The sequence below is a fragment of the Capricornis sumatraensis genome, chromosome 4 (genome assembly GCF_032405125.1).
Source record: "Capricornis sumatraensis isolate serow.1 chromosome 4, serow.2, whole genome shotgun sequence".
Taxonomy (NCBI): Eukaryota; Metazoa; Chordata; class Mammalia; order Artiodactyla; family Bovidae; genus Capricornis; species Capricornis sumatraensis.
In genome coordinates, this window is record NC_091072.1 from 153037103 (window position 1) to 153055687 (window position 18585).

At 48.8% G+C, this 18585-nt stretch overlaps 1 protein-coding gene across 1 annotated transcript in view; it reads left to right on the top strand.

The window, feature by feature from the left end:
• The window catches only part of CECR2 (CECR2 histone acetyl-lysine reader), a 122436-nt gene that overhangs the window by 59226 nt on the left and 44625 nt on the right, over positions 1-18585 (top strand). Inside the window, 1 exon segment of the mRNA XM_068971538.1 lies at positions 17302-17396. Within this exon segment, the coding sequence (XP_068827639.1) occupies positions 17302-17396 (95 nt within the window).

Genomic DNA, 18585 nt, shown 5'->3' on the forward strand with positions numbered 1-18585 from the left:
CATGGTTACTATGGTGCCTGGCCAGGGTGGGCGGTTTCAATCAGTGTGCTTCCCCTAACAGTTCCATAGAACCATTCAAATTTTGGCTTAATGATGGAATAAGTAATAATTGGGAGAATTTGCTGGTGTTTTGTTCAGGTGGATTTTTATTTTTTAACTTGGGACAAAACCCTTTTCTTACTTGAAAGAACCTTTTCTCTATTCTTTATTTGGGCCCATTTAATTGTGACCCAGTCTTGCTTCGACATATTCCTTTGTCTGCATCTCTAAGCTCCTCTTTTTGAGCTTGTTTTCTTAAAAACCGAAACCTTTGACCCAAGCATTCTAGACATCCTTATATTTGCAATACATAAAAACAAGAAAGTGGGTCGATAGCTGTACATCAGGTTAGAGTGGTGTGCTTTTAGGTTAGTTCCACATACTTAATTTTACCACCTGGTAGTATTCCACAGGTGATTTCCCTGTTAAAATCCTTCTTAGCTGTAACTTGTTAGTAATTGTAATATATTTTAAACGATTTTATTATTTTTGAAATTAATCTTGAAAGAAAGAAAAAGGAAAGGCAGGGTCCCTTTACGCAGTAAGAATCCTATGAGAGCCTGGAAGGATGGATGATGGAAAGGTGTCCACAGGGAGGGGGAGAAGGTCATGATCACTCCCAGGTGTTAACTCCTCTGCCATTTTCCTGGTATATGGAAAGGTACTCAGCATCACAAATCATCAGGGAAGTGCAAATCAAAATCACAGTTAGGTGTCATCTCACACCTGTCAGAATGGCTGTTAGCAAAAAGACAAATGATAGCTAGTGCTATCCCTGGCGAGAATATGGGGGCGGTTCCTCAAGAAATTGAAAACACAATTACCTTACAATCCAGAGGAAGTCGTCGTCTTGAGGAGATGCCTGTTCTCCTGCATTCATTGCAGCCTTATGGAAACAACCTGAGGGCCTGTCACTGAAGCTGATCGGGAAGGTGTGGTCTGGTATGTGCATTCAGGTAAATATCATTCAGCCTTTAAACAGAAGGAAATCCTGCCATTTGCAGCAACATGGATGAACCCAGAGGGCATTATGCTGAGTGAGATAAGCCAGACATAGAAGGAGAAATGCTGGGTCATCTCACTGATGTGTGGGTTTGAATGGAACTCCTAGAGACGGAGCAGAGGACGAAGACGGGCTGCTGGAAGTAGGGGGACATGGAGAGAGGCTGGCAGAAGGGCCTAAGCTTCCAGTTACAAGAGGAGAGATCGGAGGGTGCTGACTGTAGTTGGCAACAGTATTGTATGAGGTTTTCTGGAAAGTAGGATTTAAATTTCTCCCCACCCCCAAGAGGGGTGTAAATACGTGGGGTGACAGATGTGTTAATGAGCGGATAGTGGTTATCTTTTCATTGTGTCTGTGTGTATCAAATTCTACTTTTTAAGTATCTTACATTTTTGTCAGTTATATCTCTGAAGCTGAAAAAGATGTTTTTTAATTGATGGTTTTAAAAGTGGTATATTACCTCAATTTCTTAACATTGAAACAGTGCAGAAGCCTGTGCAATGAAAAGATCTCATTAACTGCTGGTCATATGTATGTTTCCAAAAGTTCTGTCTGTGTACCTCATCATCCCCTGTGTGTACCTCACCATCCCTTGTGTGTACACGTCCCTCTTCCTCGTAAGTTGCTGTGTCAGTTTGATTTCTCCAACCTCTGATCTAATGTTCCCCACTGTAAAAAATGTCACCATGCACTGAAGTTTCACCTACACCCAGACCCCTTTATCTTCGTAGTGGCCTGCTTGTTTTCTGCCTTCCACATTTCCTGCCTTCCAGCTGTTGTGTCAGTTTGACTCTGAGCCTGGATCTGGAATATCTGCCCTTCTTTTCCTCCCTTGACCTGCTGCCGTTCTAGGCCAGCCATCAGCATCCCATGTCTGGATCATCGTTCACTTCTAACCGGTCTCTAGTGCACATGCCACCAGCAGCTGGAGTAATAAACAAATCCAGACTGTCAGTTTGCTGCCCAAGAGCTTCCTGTTCATTGTCACAGAAGACACACTCTTTGTGTCTCAGTTTACGAGGCCCACTTCGTCCTGCACTTCAGGTCTACTCCTGCCTTGCAGCTCCTTAGAGCTTTTCAGCTGTGGCTTCATTTGCTTGGAAAGCTCTCGCTTGTGTCTTCTGTGTGGCTGGCTGCTTTACATCCTTTTGGTCTTAGGTCAGGCGTCTTCTCAACTTGACCTCTGGTTCCAGTTGCCCTCCTGCTACTCAGATATTTCCAGTAAATGCTGAGTTAGGGACATGGCAGTGCAGGAGGCTGAGGTAGTGGATGTGGAGAGTGTGGCACGGTGTCTACCACGTAGCCAGGGCTCAGCGTGAGCTAGCCGACGTTGCCGTCACTTGTGAAGCACTAATGCCAGAGAAGCTGAAGTTGAATGGTTCTTTGAAGACATACAAGACCTTCTAGAACTAACACCAAAAAAAAAAGTCCCTTTCATAAGGGACTGGAATGCAAATAACCTGGAATAACAGGAGTTTGGCCTTGGAGTACAAAATGAAGCAGAGTAAAGGCTTAACAGTTTTACCAAGAAAACGCACTGGTCAAAGCAAACACCGTCTTCCAACAACACAAGAGAGGACTCTACATATGGATATCACCAGGTGGTCAATACTGAAATCAGACTGATACATTCTTCACAGCCGAAGATGGAGAAGCTCTATACAGTCAGCAAAAGCAAAACCGGGAGCTGACTGTGGCTCAGATCATGAACTCCTTATTGCAAACTTCAGGCTTAAATTGAAGAGAGTAGAGAAAAGCTCTAGGCCACTCAGGTATGAACCATGGACGGAGGTTCGTAACATTGTACAGGAGGAGGTGATCAAAACCGTTCCCAAGAAAAATGCAAGAGGGCAAAATGATTGTCTGAGGCGTCCTTACAGATAGGTGAGAAAAGAAGTGGAAGGCAAAGGAGAAGAGGATAGATATACCCATCTGAATGCAGAGTTCCAGAGAACAGCAAGGAGAGATAAGAAAGCCTTCCTAAGTGAACAGTGCAAAGAAATAGAGGAAAATAATAGAATGGCAAAGACTAGAGATCTCTTCAAGAAAATTAGGGATACTAGGGGACCATTTCATGCAAAGATGGGCACAATAAAGGATAGAAATGGTATGGACCTAACAAGCAGAAGATATCAAGAAGAGGTGGCATGAATACACAGAAGAGCTATACAAAAAAGATCTTCATGACCCAAATAACCATGATGGTGTGATCACTCACCTAAAGCCAGACATCCTGGAATGCGAAGTCAAGTGGGCCTTAGAAAGCATCACTATGAACAAAGCTAGTGGAGGTGATGGAATTCCAGCTGAGCTATTTCGAATCCTAAAAGATGATGCTGTGAAAGTGCTGCACTCAATATGCCAGCTTTTGTTTGGTCTTCTTACTATTCGGTGAGTGAGAAGTTCAGTATTATAGTTTGGATGTTGTTGGTGGATTTCAGAGACAAACTTAGTACTAGTGGCTTTTAGTAACTGCAGCTTAGAAGAGTATAAAACAGCCAGCTTCTGACATGTCCCAGTGACCCTTGTCCCCTCCCAGTGTGAATCAGGCTGACGCACAGGGCCTGTGGAATCCAGCGGGAGGGGCGGTGTGCCTTCTGAGGCTGGGGCAGAACGGCTCTTGTGTTACACAGCACGAGGACATTGCGGCAGTTGTGTGGAGACCCCTGTAGGGGGACCAGCTGTCATGCAGTGCCTGCCATGGATGTGAGCCCTGGGAGCATGGATGGTCCTTAGCTGATGGAACCCCAGCCAGCATCTGGTGACCGCACAGGAGAGCCCTGAGGCCAGGCAGCTCCAAGCTCCCCACCCACTGAGGGTGGGGTGAGAAAGAACATAGTGGTGGTGGTTTGAAGCCGCTATGTTTTGTGGGACTGTGGCTCGCAACAGCAGGGTGACTGGTCCAGAGTGATGTGCGATGAGCCTCATAGCTCACATCCATGTTGCAGGCCAGAGCGCAGGTGCAGGGCGTCAGGATGGACGGTCCAGCTGAAAAGTGGATCCCACTGCCAAGCAGGAGGCAGCTGGTCTGTTTGTGCCAGAGAAGGCCTCCAGGCTTGCTGACGCACATCCCCGTGGGAAACAGCTTTACCCTTTGCTCAGGAGCCTGTCACCTGTGACACCTGTCAGTTTACACTTGTAACCTGGAGTCTGACTTTGGACCTTGAGAGGGGGCCTGATTTAAGGGGCTCAATTTTCTTGCCCTTCTTACTTAAGTGTGAAGCTTCTAGTTTTTGCGTCTGGATGGAGACACTTAGATGTTGTGTCATCTCTGTCATTTGCCAGCTATTCTTAGGGTCTGAGTCTGTGCCTCATAGGGTTTCCCTGGTGGCTCAGCTGGTAAAGAACCTGCCTGCAATGCAGGAGACCCCGGTTCAATCTCTGGGTCGGGAAGATCCCCTGGAGAAGGGATAGGCTACCCACTCCAGTATTCTTGGGCTTCTGTTGTGGCTCAGCTGGTAAAGAATCCGTCTGCAGTGTGGAAGACCTGGATTCGATCCCTGGATTGGGAAGATCCCCTGGAGAAGGGAAAGGCTATTCACTCCAGTATTTTGGCCTGGAGAATTCCATGGACTGTACAGTCCGTAGGGTTGCAAAGAGTCGGACACAACTGGGCGACTTTCACATTCTATGCCTCATACTGGAGCGGCATCCTGTGTTTCACATCCTGTGTTTCTTTCTGAGTGGAGAACTCTGTCACATTTGCATCAGTACTTTTCCTGCCTAGGACATGGCCCCTTGGGGTCTCTTCAGTGTTACTGGTCTCCCATCTCCACCCAGACTTGCAGGTGATAGCTTCAGGTTTGGATTAGTTTTCCCTTTCCTTTGCTGTGTCCTGGAGACCTGTGTGGGGACAGCAGCCCTCCTCCCAGTTGTGGGTGCCCCCTCATTCCCAGTATCAAGGAAACAAGGTCTCTCCTGCAGGCATGTAATGAGCTGTCATTTGTCAGCAGAGCAGAAAGTTGAGTTTGTACAGAAGTTTCAATTAATTGCATGGGAGGAGCATGTCTCTCCTCCTATGTTGGTTCAGTTTATTCTTTTCCTTCAAAGCAACTTGTTTTGCTGTACAGCTTACTTAGTTTTGCCTCTCACCAATGTCAGTAAGTTGTCCAGCAAAGTAAGTCTTTCTTAATAATCTGTCAGCTCCTGAGATGTAATTTTTCAAGCCCCTTTTCCAGCGTTCATAGCTGATGGTGCCTCAGGCGTAGAAAGAAACACAGCACACCCCTGTCCACCACACGTGCGCCGTGGGTCCTGGGTCTGGCTGAAAGCAGCAGCAGGAGGGAGTGGCCTGTGGGCCTGCCTCTGGACCAGAAAGCCCCTCTTCCCCAGGGTAGTGGGCAGGCGTGAAGGAAGGACCTTCTTTCTAACTGAAGAGACTAAATAAAACTGTTGTAAAGATGGGGACAGACTTGTGAGTTTTGAAAGGTACTGCTGGTTAGTTCGCCGTGAGCTCTCCATTTAATGCAGAGAATATTGAAAGGGTCAGTTGAGGTCGTTTGCACCGCACTGACCCTGGAAGGGCTCCTGGAGCCTGTGAGCTTAATTTAACCTGAGACCAACCCCTGTGCCTGCTTTATAAGTGAATTCCTCCAGATTAAATTTTTGGAAAAGCGTTTTCACAGATCACTTCAGACCACACTTCCAGGTGGTCATTAAATGTTTCAGATGCTTTTATTTTCATTATGTGCTTCTCCATATTTGTATTTTAAATTATTGTCCTTCAGGATAGCTAGAGTTTAGAGCTTCTCTCTCTTTTTTTTTAAATAGTCTTCAGTCTGGAATCTTGACTTGTGGGTCCTTGCTGCTGCTGCTGCTAAGTCGCTTCAGTCGTGTCCGACTCTGTGTGACCCCATAGACGGCAGCCCACCAGGCTGCCCCCGTCCCTGGGATTCTCCAGACAAGAACACTGGAGTGGGTTGCCATTTCCTTCTCCAATGCATGAAAGTGAAAAGTGGAAGTGAAGTCGCTTAGTCGTGTGCAACTCCTAGCGACCCCATGGACCACAGCCTACGAGGGTCCTCTGTCCATGGGATTTTCCAGGCAAGAGTACTGGAGTGGGGTGCCATTGCCTTCTCCGTGTGGGTCCTTACCAGTTTTCAAACAAAAGTGCTAAATACTACTCATGGGCGTTTAGGGAAACAGGCACATGTAAAAACCAAGAAGCTTCTCAAGGGGTTTACATAATAACAGTGGAAGGAAGAAAAGAAATGAGCATATAATAAATAAGTGATCGGTTCACTAGAAGAATAAAGCCCAGTAGGTGGACTGGACAGTGGTGGGGCAACCCTGCAGGTGCAGAACGGAGGGGTCCTGCCACCCAGCCTGTGGCAGGAGCACTGTGGGTCCCCCAGGAGCAGGAGCAGGCAGGAGGCTGGCTGATGGGGACTGGGGTCAGAGGGCTGAGGGTCTGCAGGGGGCTGCCTGCAGGGTCCCCTTGGAGCTTTGTTCTGACTTGAGCCTGTCATGTCCCTGGGCAGGGTCCAGTTAGGAGGCCCTGAGGGATTGATCCTGAGAGAGCAGCTGGAAGAGGACCCAACAGTTTCTGAATTGGATTTGCAGGAGAGCTGCTGGGCCCCTTGCTGCGTAGGCTATAAAATGAGAGAAGGGTCAGGGGTGACTGAAAGGCTTTCTGCCAGAGCTATGGGATGGGGCAGCTCCTTGTGCTGGGCTTGCTCTCCTGCTGGGCCCTCTGGGGGTTGGGTCCTTCTGTTGGTCCCCGGTTTTGGGATTCTGAGGAGGGAGTGGAGTATGAATGGCAGGAGTCCTGCAGGAGAGTTGGAGGAGCTGGAGGGGAAGCCTGCAGAGGCGGAAGAGGAGGGAGTTGAGGCCTGGAGAAGGAGGGAGGTCAGGGCAGAGGAGCACACGGACAAATTGACCTGCTCCTCCTGCCTGGGCCTTAGAGCTGGCTCAGGTGCAGATTGGTCAGAAAGAGGCTGAGTGTACATCACTGGTGCTAGCTACGATATTTTGCACAGATTCTTTTCAACCACCCCCGAGGTTCAGTCAGTCATTTAGTGCAGTTTCACTGTTCGAGAGCTACTGGTTTCTCAGTTGGAGGCAGATAATTAACCAGGAGTCTTGTTGCTTAAGGCCAGCTGATGAAGTTCTTGACTAGGGTGAGAGTTTTCAGGGCAACCACATGCCTGGGGTGTTTTTACTCCAATTTGTGCATTGTCTAAGTGGCCTGGCCAGAAGGTGCTGTGCATCCCTGAAGAGGTGAGTCTGCTCTGGGGGCATCTATACCTCTTCCCCCGCCCCTCCCCAGTCCCCCCCCCCCCCTCCCCGCCATTAGTAATTTTGGCAGCTGTCAACATTTATCCTACACTCAGGACACTATCAGGAGTAAAGTCTCACTTGGATGTATGATGTTTGATGTCGAGTTGTGTCCTGGCCTGGCGGTCCCAGGCGCTTGCACAGACACGTGTACAACAGGAGGCAGCAAGAGTGGCCAGGCACGTGGATGTGGAGGCCTTGTTTATCGTCTCCTTGCTCATGGTCCACCTTCTTTCCTGTCTGCCTGTGTCATGCCTCCATTCTCCAGGTTGTTTGAATCAAAATCCCGAATCAAACCCAGAGTCACCTACCTAATTAAGAACCTCAGGCGTATTTTTCTTGTTAAAACCTTCCAACTGCCTCCGTCTGTGAAGTTTACATTTCCCACTGCCGACAATGGTAAAGTTTGACTGGAAAATATTGGCTTATTTGTTTTTCTAATCCGCTTGATAAAGAGTCCAGTTTTTATGTGGAGGATGAGGGGACACAGGAGGGAAAACGAGGAGGAGAGACCTGGAGATGAAAAGGCTGCATCTGAAGTGACCTGGAGGATTTGCGTTAGTAACTGGTTGGGAGGGGATCTGGTGGTGTAGAGGGTGGGCAGTGACTGGTCTGTTTGAATGTTGAATAAGCCATGTTTCAGAAGAAATGGGGTCGTTGTTCAGTATCATTCTCTATACTGTTTCCCCTTTCCGGCGTAAATGGTCTCTGCCTTTTTGGTGAAGTGGAGAGAGTAGGAATTAAGATCTCTGACCTAGTTCCTTCTGTAGTAGCGTTAACATGAAGACTTTGCACAGGTGCTTAAATTTACGCTACATGCCATCTTCGCAACGTGGTGATTCAGGCAAACTTGGGACTGTTGATGTGTCATAGTGTATTTAAACTTCTCAAAACAGAGATAAAATAGTCAAATTTATGTTTGGAAATTTTACTTTGGGGATTTTACATAAACCTTTGAATTAAAAAAATTTCATTGGAGGATAATTGCTTTACAATGTTGTGTTGCTTTCTGCCACACAACAGATAACATTTGGATTTTTAAGTTTAGAAATAATTGCTTTTCCCCCATCCTTATTTCCATAAATTTCTTCATCACTAGAACCACTTTTGAAGATCTCAAGGGCAGATGTCTAGCATACTTCAGCCTTACTTCTATCTTTTTGAATTTTAATACTAATTTTTGAAAATTTTGTTCCAAGTCCCTTTTCGCTTAGTCGTAAGATAGTTTGGCCTTTAGTTGCTCCATGGGTGCATAGTCATGGTCATTACAACATAAGCCCTTGTATGTTTCTATTTAACGTGACTTTCAACACTTGTTATCAAACCCAGGGAACCTCCTTGTAAAATGATTCAATCGGTGGTCTTTGCAGGCAGCCAGAACTAGCATTGATTGAGATTGTCTCAAGCTGTTGTCTCTTGCTTAATTTCTTACCCAAAAATAAAACAGTTGTGTGAGTGTCCTGTAATAGAAGGAACTTGATCAGTATTAATGTTCTACATAACTTGTTTTTTAGAAAATAACTTATTTATGACTGCACTGGGTCTTCGTTGCTGTGTGCGGGCTTGCTCCAGGCACGGGGAGCAGCAGCTGCTCTGGCTGGCTGCTCGGGCTGCTCGGGCTTCTCGTTGCACGCACTGCTCTGGTTGTGCAGCAGGGCTCAGTAGTTACGGTGCACGGGCTTAGTTGTTCTGCAGGATGTGGGGTCCTCCTGGACCAGGGATCAAACCCTTGTCTCCTGCATTGGCGGCAGATTCTTTATACCACTGAGCTACCAGGAAAGCCTCATGACTGTTTTGTGAGAATTTTGCTGAGGAGCCTTTCTTAGCACAGCAGAGCCACACCCGACACGCTTCTCAGGTGTCCCTGCACGGAAGGTGCTGCGGGGCCTGGCGCTGGCTCTGCCTCGAGTGCTTTCAGGCGACCAGTTGGGCGCTCAGTGTGCAGATGCAAACCCTGACAGGGCCAGTGGCCCCAGGGTCTCAGAATGGCCATTTGTTTATTGTTTTAAATTTATTTTTCACTGAAGTCTAGATGAATTATCAGTTCAGTTCAGTCACTCAGTCATGTCCGACTCTTCGCGACCCCATGAATTGCAGCACGCCAGGCCTCCCTGTCCATCACCAACTCCCGGAGTTCACTCAGACTCATGCCCATCGAGTCGGTGATGCCATCCAGCCATCTCATCCTCTGTCATCCCCTTCTCCTCCTGCCCCTCAATCCCTCCCAGCATCAGGGTCATTTCCAATGAGGCAACGCTTCGCATGAGGTGGCCAAAGTGTTGGAGTTTCAGCTTCAGCATCATTCCTTCCAAAGAACACCCAGGACTGATCTCCTTAAGAATGGACTGGTTGGATCTCCTTGCAGTCCAAGGGACTCTCAAGAGTCTTCTCCAACACCACAGTTCAAAAGCATCAATTCTTTGGCGCTCAGCTTCCTTCACAGTCCAGCTCTCACATCCATACATGACCACTGGAAAAACCATAGCCTTGACTAGACGGACCTTTGTTGGCAAAGTAATGTCTCTGCTTTTGAATATGCTATCTAGGTTGGTCATAACTTTTCTTCCAAGGAGTAAGCATCTTTTAATTTCATGGCTGCAGTCTCCATCTGCAGGATTTTGGAGCCCTCAAAAATGAAGTCAGCCATTGTTTTCCCATCTGTTTCCCATGAAGTGATGGGACCAGATGCCATGATCTTAGTTTTCTGAATGTTGAGCTTTAAGCCAACTTTTCACTCTCCTCTTTCATTTTCATCAAGAAGCTTTTTAGTTCCTCTTCACTTTCTGCCATAAGGGTGGTGTCATCTGCATATCTGAGGTTATTGATATTTCTCCCAGCAATCTTGATTCCAGCTTGTCCCTCTTCCAGCCCAGCGTTTCTCCTGATGTACTCTGCATATAAGTTAAATAAGCAGGGTGACAATATACAGCCTTGACGTACTCCTTTTCCTATTTGGAACCAGTCTGTTGTTCCCTGTCCAGTTCTAACTGTTGCTGCCTGACCTGTATGTAGGTTTCTCAAGAGGCAGGTCAGGTGGTCTGGTATTCCCATCTCTTTCAGAATTTTCCACAGTTTATATTGTTAGCCATACAGTCAAAGGCTTTGGCATAGTCAATAAAGCAGAAATAGATGTTTTTCTGGAACTCTCTTGCTTTTTCGTTGATAGTGTTGTGTTAATGACTGCCCTGTAGCCAAGTGGCTCACTTAAACATACATATGCATTCTTTTGCGTGTTCTTTTCCACTATGGTTTATCATAGAACGCTGAATGTAGCTCCTTGTGCTGTGGAGTAGGACATTGTTACTTATTTGAAATGGACATCTGTCATTCAACACACCACCTTCCTGACACCCAGACCCACGTCCTCATCAGGGATCTGAGAATCAGAAGAGGGGTTGTTTCTCCCCAGCCTGGTCAAGAGCCCTGCCCCACCAGGGACTGGCCTGGGTCAGCACCTGGGGACTCCTTTAGACAGCATGAGGATGGGTTCAGTTCAGTCACTCAGTTGTATCTGACTCTTTGCAACCCCATGGACTGCCAGGCTTCCCTGTCCATCACCAACTCCTGGAGCTTACTCAAACTCATGTCCATCGCATTGGTGATGCCATTCAACCATCTCATCCTCTGTTGTCCCCTTCTCATCCCGCCTTCAATCTTTCCCAGCATCAGGGTCTTCTCCAAAGAGTTAGTTCTTTGGATCAGGTGGCTAAAGTATTGGAGTTTCTGCTTCAGCATCAGTCCTTTCAATGAATATTCAGGACTGATTTCCTCTGGGATGGACTGGTTGGATCTCCCTTGCCGTCCAAGAGACTCTCGAGTCTTCTCCAACACCACAGTTCAAAAGCATCAATTCTTCGGTGCTCGGCTTTTATAGTCCAACTCTCACATCCATACATGACCACTGGAAAAACCACAGCTTTGACTAGACAGACCTTTGTCGGCAAAGCAATGTCTCTGCTTTTTAATATGCTGTCTAGGTTGGTCACAGCTTTTCTTCCAAGGAGCGTCTTCTAATTTCATGGCTGCGGTCACCATCTGCAGTGATTTTGGAGCCAAAGAAATTGAAGTCTCAGTGTCACTGTTTCCATTGTTTCCCCATCTGTTTGCCATGAAGTGATGGGACCGGATGTCATGATCTTTGATTTCTGAATGTTGAGTTTTAAGCCAGCTTTGTGACTCTCCTCTTTCACTTTCATCAAGAGGCTCTTCAGTTCTTCTTTGCTTCCTGGCATAAGTGTGGCATCATCTGCCTATCTGAAGTTATTGATATTTCTCCTGGCAATCTTGATTCCAGCTTGTGCTTCATCCAGCTCAGCATTTTGCCTGATATGCTCTGATATAAGTTAAATAAGCAGGATGACAGTATACAGCCTTAATGTACTCCTTTCTGAATTTGGAACCAGTCTCTTGTTCCATGTCCAGTTCTAACTGTTACTTCCTTACCTGCATACAGATTTCTCAGGAGGGAGGTCAGATCTGGTATTCCCATTTCTTGAATAATTTTCCAGATGGGTTAGTGCGTTCTTTTTCTTTTCCCAGTGAGTTCAGAACTGTTCTCTCAGTTATAACCACACCCTGGTCATTGCTAGTTTGTCCTGTCTTTGCTGATTTCTCCTTGTAGATTGATGGCAGGCATTTCTGGAAACCTCCAGTCACATTCATCCTTCAGCCTGGTTGCTCCAGGGCTCCTGTCTATGGTCTTCTCTAGTCCTGTCCTGGCCCTTCCTCTGCTGACAAGCTTATTCTCAATCGCTGCTATCTCTACCGGGAATGGGGACCCCTCCCAGTTGCGATGCTCCCCGAGACGGTGTCTCCCAGCCTGTTGGCAGCCTGGGCACGAGCTGCGGAGCCAGGCACAGAGCGTGTCTTTAGGTGCAGGGGCCGTTTCCCTCGTGAGCCCCCGTCACGAGGCCACGGAGGCCGAGCTGACTGGCAGATGAGAGGGCCCGCACATCCACGTCGTGCACCCAGTTTTCTGTGCTGTTGCCCCCCAGGAGACCAGGGCGTGGTCACACATGAACAACCAGGGTGTTCCCGCTTTGGTATCTGTCCCCGCCCCACCCTCACTCAGTGTCTCATCAGTTAGAGATCCATTGTCTTGTTGGGGGGCTGGGGGGCAGTATTAAAAGTTGTTCCCCGAGGTGTCCTCTTCTCTGCTGCCTTCCACATACAGTTGGCAGCATCTCATGAACTTTGCACCTGCAGCTCCGCTTTCACCTCCTCTGCCCTGACTCACTGTCGTCCTTGGTGTTTTCCCTGGGCTGGGCCTGGGACTGTCTCACCCTGGCCCTGTGTTGGCCTGGCCTGCACAGGACGCTCAGATTAACTTCCAGTTTTGATTTTTGCTTCTCTCCCTGATTTCGCTGGTTACACCTAAATTAATTTCTGGCCAGTCCAGTGGTGAGCAAGGAGTGGGGCTGCTTAACCCCAGGGGTCTAGGGCTTCTGGCTGAAGTAGCTTCGACATAAGTTGTCTGACCACATCTCCAGTTTTATTTCTGAAATTCATCCACATGTTTAAGTTAAGAATAGTATACCTTTCCAAATGACCACAAGTTACAATTATGAAAACAAAACCATCAGAGGAAACCCGGCTCTCTAGGAAGCTGCGCCATGAGCCACATGCCTTGGGTTCCAAGGGCACAGTCTCCATGTGAAGTCCAGATTCTGACCCTGGTCTGAGGCTCGTCAGCACCAGCCTCTTGGGCTGCTGAGACGCTCCCATCTCTTCAGTGCTCAGCAGTTACTTCTGTATTCTGGAGCTTGCCTGTGGGAGAAGATGTGTGTAACTTCAGACCCCTTTTTAAATATCTGGAGCCAGTTTTGGTAATTTATACCTTTTCAGACAAGCATATTCATGTAGGTTTATACATTCATTGCTTTGAGCAGTTTTTTTTCAGCCTGAGGGGCGCTGTGTGGTTTCCTTTCTAGAAAGTTGCTCCCTACGTCATGACAGGTGATGGCTGTCGCGTCTGCAGTGCAGAGCTGCCAATATGGTGTGAACTGTCTCAAGCAGCCTTTGGGATGAAGGTAATTTATGCACCAGGTTAGAAGCATCAGCTGCCAAAATGCCAGGGGTGCTTTCTGAAGCCTGGGCCTGCTCGCCGGGCAGCCTCCCTGAGAGCGGCTGGGATGGCCCTCGGAAGGCCTGCTTTGCTCCTTTGTGTGAGCCCACTCCTGGGCATGCGTGGAAGCCCCTTTGACTGTGATCCCCACTGCTTGCAGCTGGTCCCTGTGCAGGTGAGAAAGATCTGTGCCTTTTACATCAAGTGAGGCCCGGGTAGCTGTTTCCTCAGGCCTTTCCCTCCTTGGGGAAACTTAGTGGGGTCTTTGTGCCTGGAGTGTGCATGTACGTCATCTCCCTTCTTCCTTGGAGTTGAGGGAAAGAAAGTTGTTCTGTCTTTACTATCTTGTTTAACAAAAGATAAAGAAGATTCGGGATCTCGGGATTGGGTCCACTGCTAGGAGGCCCTGCACTGAGCTTTGAGAGCAGAGCAGTTGCTGAGCGGTGCTGGCGTGGAGGAGTTAGTGATGTTCCTGGGCTGCTTCTCCAGAATGTTCTCCCTGTTTGGGGAAAAGTTTCCACGACACAGGCTCAAGGCCCCTACCCGGCCCCCGCCTCCTGCCAACTCCTCCCTGGCTCATCCTGGGGTCCTTTTCTCAGCAGCTACCGCCAGGTCCCAGGGCTGAACAGGCTCATCCCTAATGAGCTGTGACGCCAGCTGCAAGGAGGGCGAGCGTGACGCTCAGGAGCCCTGCTTGGTCCCTTCTTGGTGATTTGCTGGTTGTTCCCCCCTCCCCTGTCCCAGAGCATCTTGGCAGAGTTCAGATTTCTGTGCTCACAGCTCAGTGCCCACAGTGAAAAGAGAATGCAGAAAGGGGTGTGGAGTGAGGAGGAGTGGTGGGGCGGGGCTTTGGAAGAGTGTTTAAAAACCCTGGTTGCCTTAGTCTGGGCCCTGGGCTGAAGGTGGAAGTAGTGAAGCTGTGAATAACTTGGATTTGGAGGTAGTTTGATTGCCTCATGCATCAGTTCAGTTCAGTCGCTCAGTCCAGTCTGACTCTTTGCGACCCCATGGACTGCAGCCTGCCAGGCTTCTCTGTCCATCACCAACTCCTGGAACTTGCTCACACTCATGTCCATCGAGTTGGTGATGCCATCCAACCAGCTCATCCTCTGAGGTCCCCTTCTCCTCCTGCCTTCAATCTTTCAGCATCAGAGTCTTCTCCAATGAGTCAGTTCTTTGCATCAAGTGGCCACAGTATTGGAGTTTCAGCATCAATCCTTCCAGTGTATATTTAGGACTGATTTCATTTAGGATGGGCTGGTTGGATGGATCCCTTTGCAATTCAAGGGACTCTCAAGAGTCTTCTCGGAGAAGGCAATGGCAACCCACTCCAGTACTCTTGCCTGGTAAATCCCATGGACGGAAGAACCTGGTAGGCTGCAGTCCATGGGATCACGAAGAGTCAGACATGACTGAGCGACTTCACTTTTTACTTTTCACTTTCTTCCATTGGAGAAAGAAAATAGCAACCCACTCCAGTGTTCTTGCCTCGGATGGAGGAGCCTGGTAGGCTGTCGTCTGTGGGGCTGCACAGTCGGACACGACTGAAGTGACTTAGCAGCAGCAGGAAGAATCTTCTCCAACACCACAGTTCAAAAGCATCAGGCATACAGGCCATGTATTAAAGTTTGAACTTCTGTTGTTCAGAAATCTGATTTTTGAAAAGAGCACTTTCTGTTTCTTCAGTCTGTTTTTCTACACGCCGTCACTTGAGAATGAATTAACTGCAGTGCTCACATGTTATGGAGCATTCACTGTGCATGGGGCTGGTCTGGCTTTTGTAAGTATCACCTCATTTAAATCACCATAGCTTCTGCCTGGGGATACTTGTAATGTGGCAAGTTCTGGGAACTCTTCTTCCCTAAGGGACCCTCGCTTCCCCGCATGCTGTGCACGCGGCCTCCAGGCCTGGGTGCCAAGGGCTTCCTTGGAGGTCTTTTCTCAGGGGCTGGTTCCCCTGAGCTGGGGCTGTGGGACCACCCTGCAAATTGTGGTCAAAGACACATAAACTCTACTTTGGTAGCTGTGATAAGTACACAGTCTGTAGTGTGGGGTGTGAGGACACACTCTGGTAGTGTTCTGTCGGTGTGCACAGTCTAGGAGTGTTAAGTGTCAGGGCACGGTCCAGCGCTGTGTGTGGCACACAGCCCAGTAGTGTTAAGTGTCAAGGCATGGTCCAGCGCTGTGTGTGTGTAAGTACACACAGCCCAGTGGTGTTAAGTGTCAGGGCACGGTCTGGTAGTGTTAAGTCTATTCATGTTGTTATGAATCTGTTCCAGAACGTCTTGATGTTGCAAATCTCAAACTCTGTATCCATTGAAGTGAAAAAATTTTAACTGATAAGCCAGTCCTCTTTTTGTTCAGCGGGATTAAAGTTGCTGTCCTGCCTCTGCTGTCTCTCTGTGACACTGGGTGCAGGGCCGTGAGAGCGGAGGCCGTGCAGGGAGCCCTGGTCACCTGTGGCCGCTGCGGGGAGGACAGCTGGGTCCAGGGGCAGCGCCGCCGCCTCTGATGGAGCAGTGAGTGACTCTGCGGGCTGGGTCCTGCAGGGCCCCGGGGAAAGTGCCTCTCCCGAGTCACCGTGTCTGATTTGGTCTGTTTTCTAGGTGCTTCTGAGTTTGAGGCACAGTATAGTCGAGCTATGTCTACAAAGGAACGTTGTGTTTGGTGTGTTTCAGTATCCTGTGGGTGACATGTGAGGCAGGGTGGGACTTGCATTCATAAGCGTCAGAAGTCTCCCTCGGAGCTCACATGGCAGATATTTCAGGCCCACCCAGCATCCCTGGTGTCTGCCCAGAAGAGCAGGCGCCCTTGTGGCAGGTGTGCGCATCCCGGCCACGCTCGCCCTCGGGCTGGCCCTGTGTTCCCACACTGAGGCCCTGGCCTTCAAGGTGTCCAGGGCCCCTTCCTTCTCAGGGTGGCTCAGTTGTTTGTTTCTGTCAGTTAGTGTGCTTGGTAATGCTTGTGTCACATGATGTTTTCGGGGTGTTTACAAACTTGGGAACTTTTGAACATAGAATAATACACAGGATTAAAATGTCGCGCAAAAGACCTTCCCTGTATTTCTAGTAGACGTGGACCTCCTCTTGTGTACTCTGCCTGCTCCTCAGTGTGGAGATCAGAAGCTGGTGCCCTTGGCGCTTTTGGGCCCACTTAAAGACCCTCAGAGTCTGGTTATGAGCCGGCCACACCACCAGCAGAGTGGATCCTGGGGAGTCAGCTTGCCCAGCAGGTGGACGGCCTCCGGCTGGACGTGGGCCTGTGTTCTGGGAGTGGTGACTGTTCACTGTGGGAGCTTGAGAAGGGAAGGAGTAGGGTCCCCCGAATCCCAGCTGTCACCTCTGTCCCTGTAGCTCCTCAGTGAACCCTCGTTTAGAGTATGTGTGCCGTCTCTGCCTAAGTCCCATGTGCCCGTCCCCTGGAACTCCCCCACCCCGACCCCCGCTCGGGCAGTGCCTCACTGCTATTAGGTCCGACAGGCTGTGTGCACACAGAAACGTTCCAAGTGGCATGATTCTGGAGAGCTGTTGCAGTTGGCTTACTTGTTGAAACTCTTCAGTAAATGAATGCTTTCTGATCAATTACATATCTGCTCCATTACACTCCTGCATTAAAATAGAAAGCATTACAGCCTGTTTACATGAGTTAAGCTCTTTTGTGACTGTGCTGGCATTGAGTTATACACCTGATCTTAGCCAAAAGGCCGAGAAGCAACGGTACTGACTTACAAAAAGAGGTGTCTGCCTGTGCAGATGAGAGAGATGGAGGTTGGTAAGAGCAGTAGGGGAGTGAACGCCTGGAAAATCAAAGAGCTGCACCAGGCCAGAATGGATAGCGGTGGTGAGGGGGGAGGGCCGCCGGCAGGGGTTGGGGATCTGCCTCTGAGTCTGAGCTCTCGTCCCTGTCTCCCCCTCCTCAGGAGTTAGAAGCAGCTCTCCACAGAGATGACGTGGAGTTCATCAGCGACCTGATCGCCCGCCTGCTCCAGGGCTGCTATCAGCGAAGGGACATCACGTGAGTAACCCCAGTCCTCTCTCTTCTGGCAGCGGAAGGAATTAACCAGTCTTAGTGATGTTTCGTATCTCCTGGAGCAAACCTGAGCAGATCATCGGCCGAGAGTACAGTGTATTCACATGGGGCTCCGGGTCCTGCCTTTCGCTGCTTCTGCAGCTGAGTTTTCATTTTATTGTCTTTTTTTCCACTCTCGCAAATCTAGAGCCCTTACCCTTCGGTTCCCCGGCTACCACAGTCACATGGAGTGTTTTCCTCTCAGTGTAGGCCTTATTTTCTCATCTTTGTTTCCAATATTGGTAAATTGATGCCTAACAAAATTAGATTCTTACTACAGTTCTGCCCCTTGGGTCTGTGTCTCTTGTTCCTGTGAACAGTAGCATCATTCTGAGATGGAGCTTCGGGATCTCTCACACCGTAGCCGCCAAGTATACCCGCTCCCTTACACGTGAGACAAGCAGAAATGTGGAGCTGGATTTCATCTCTGTCAGCAAGTATAGGGTCTTCCTGCTCAGGCCTCAGCGCTTGTTTCCAGGGACTCAGTAGCCATTCTCTTTATCCCGTTCCCACATGGCATTGAACTGCAGGATGCTTCTGGGAACCAGAGACTGGATGGGGTTCCCAGTCCTGGTCCCGCAATCCAAACAGAAGTTTGGGGTGTATGGTTTGTAGTTATCAGACAGTTAACAAAAGGCGGTATGTGGAATATTTCTGTTGTAGTAAGCTCACTCTTAGGGGCCTGTCAGGGCTGGGAGTCAACTTGTGGGCACAACGCGAGTGAGGGTGGTGAGCTGCTCCTGTGCCCGTCGTGGTCCTCAGCCGCCCTGATGCGGTGGGGGTGCTCTCCTGGGTGCTCTGGACCGTGCTGTCCGTCCCCAGGGGCATCCAGGCTGTCATGCTGAACAAAGCGCAGGAGGAACCGTACGCCTTACCACTCACACGATGAGGAAAGGTTTGCTTTTTGAGCTGTGGCTTGGGAGTTGGTGGGGTTTTTTAAGCACTGTTGTAGTCATACTGTGTATATGATTTCACTTTTTCGTATCTTACATTTAGTTATCATAACTGATGTTTCTCTAAATGGGATTGTCAGATACCCCAGTTTAGTAGATGAACATTTGTGCCTTAACTCTTAACTGTTACAAACATATTTCACATAGCCTTGGACATAAAGGCTTGTACGCCTAGTGAATTA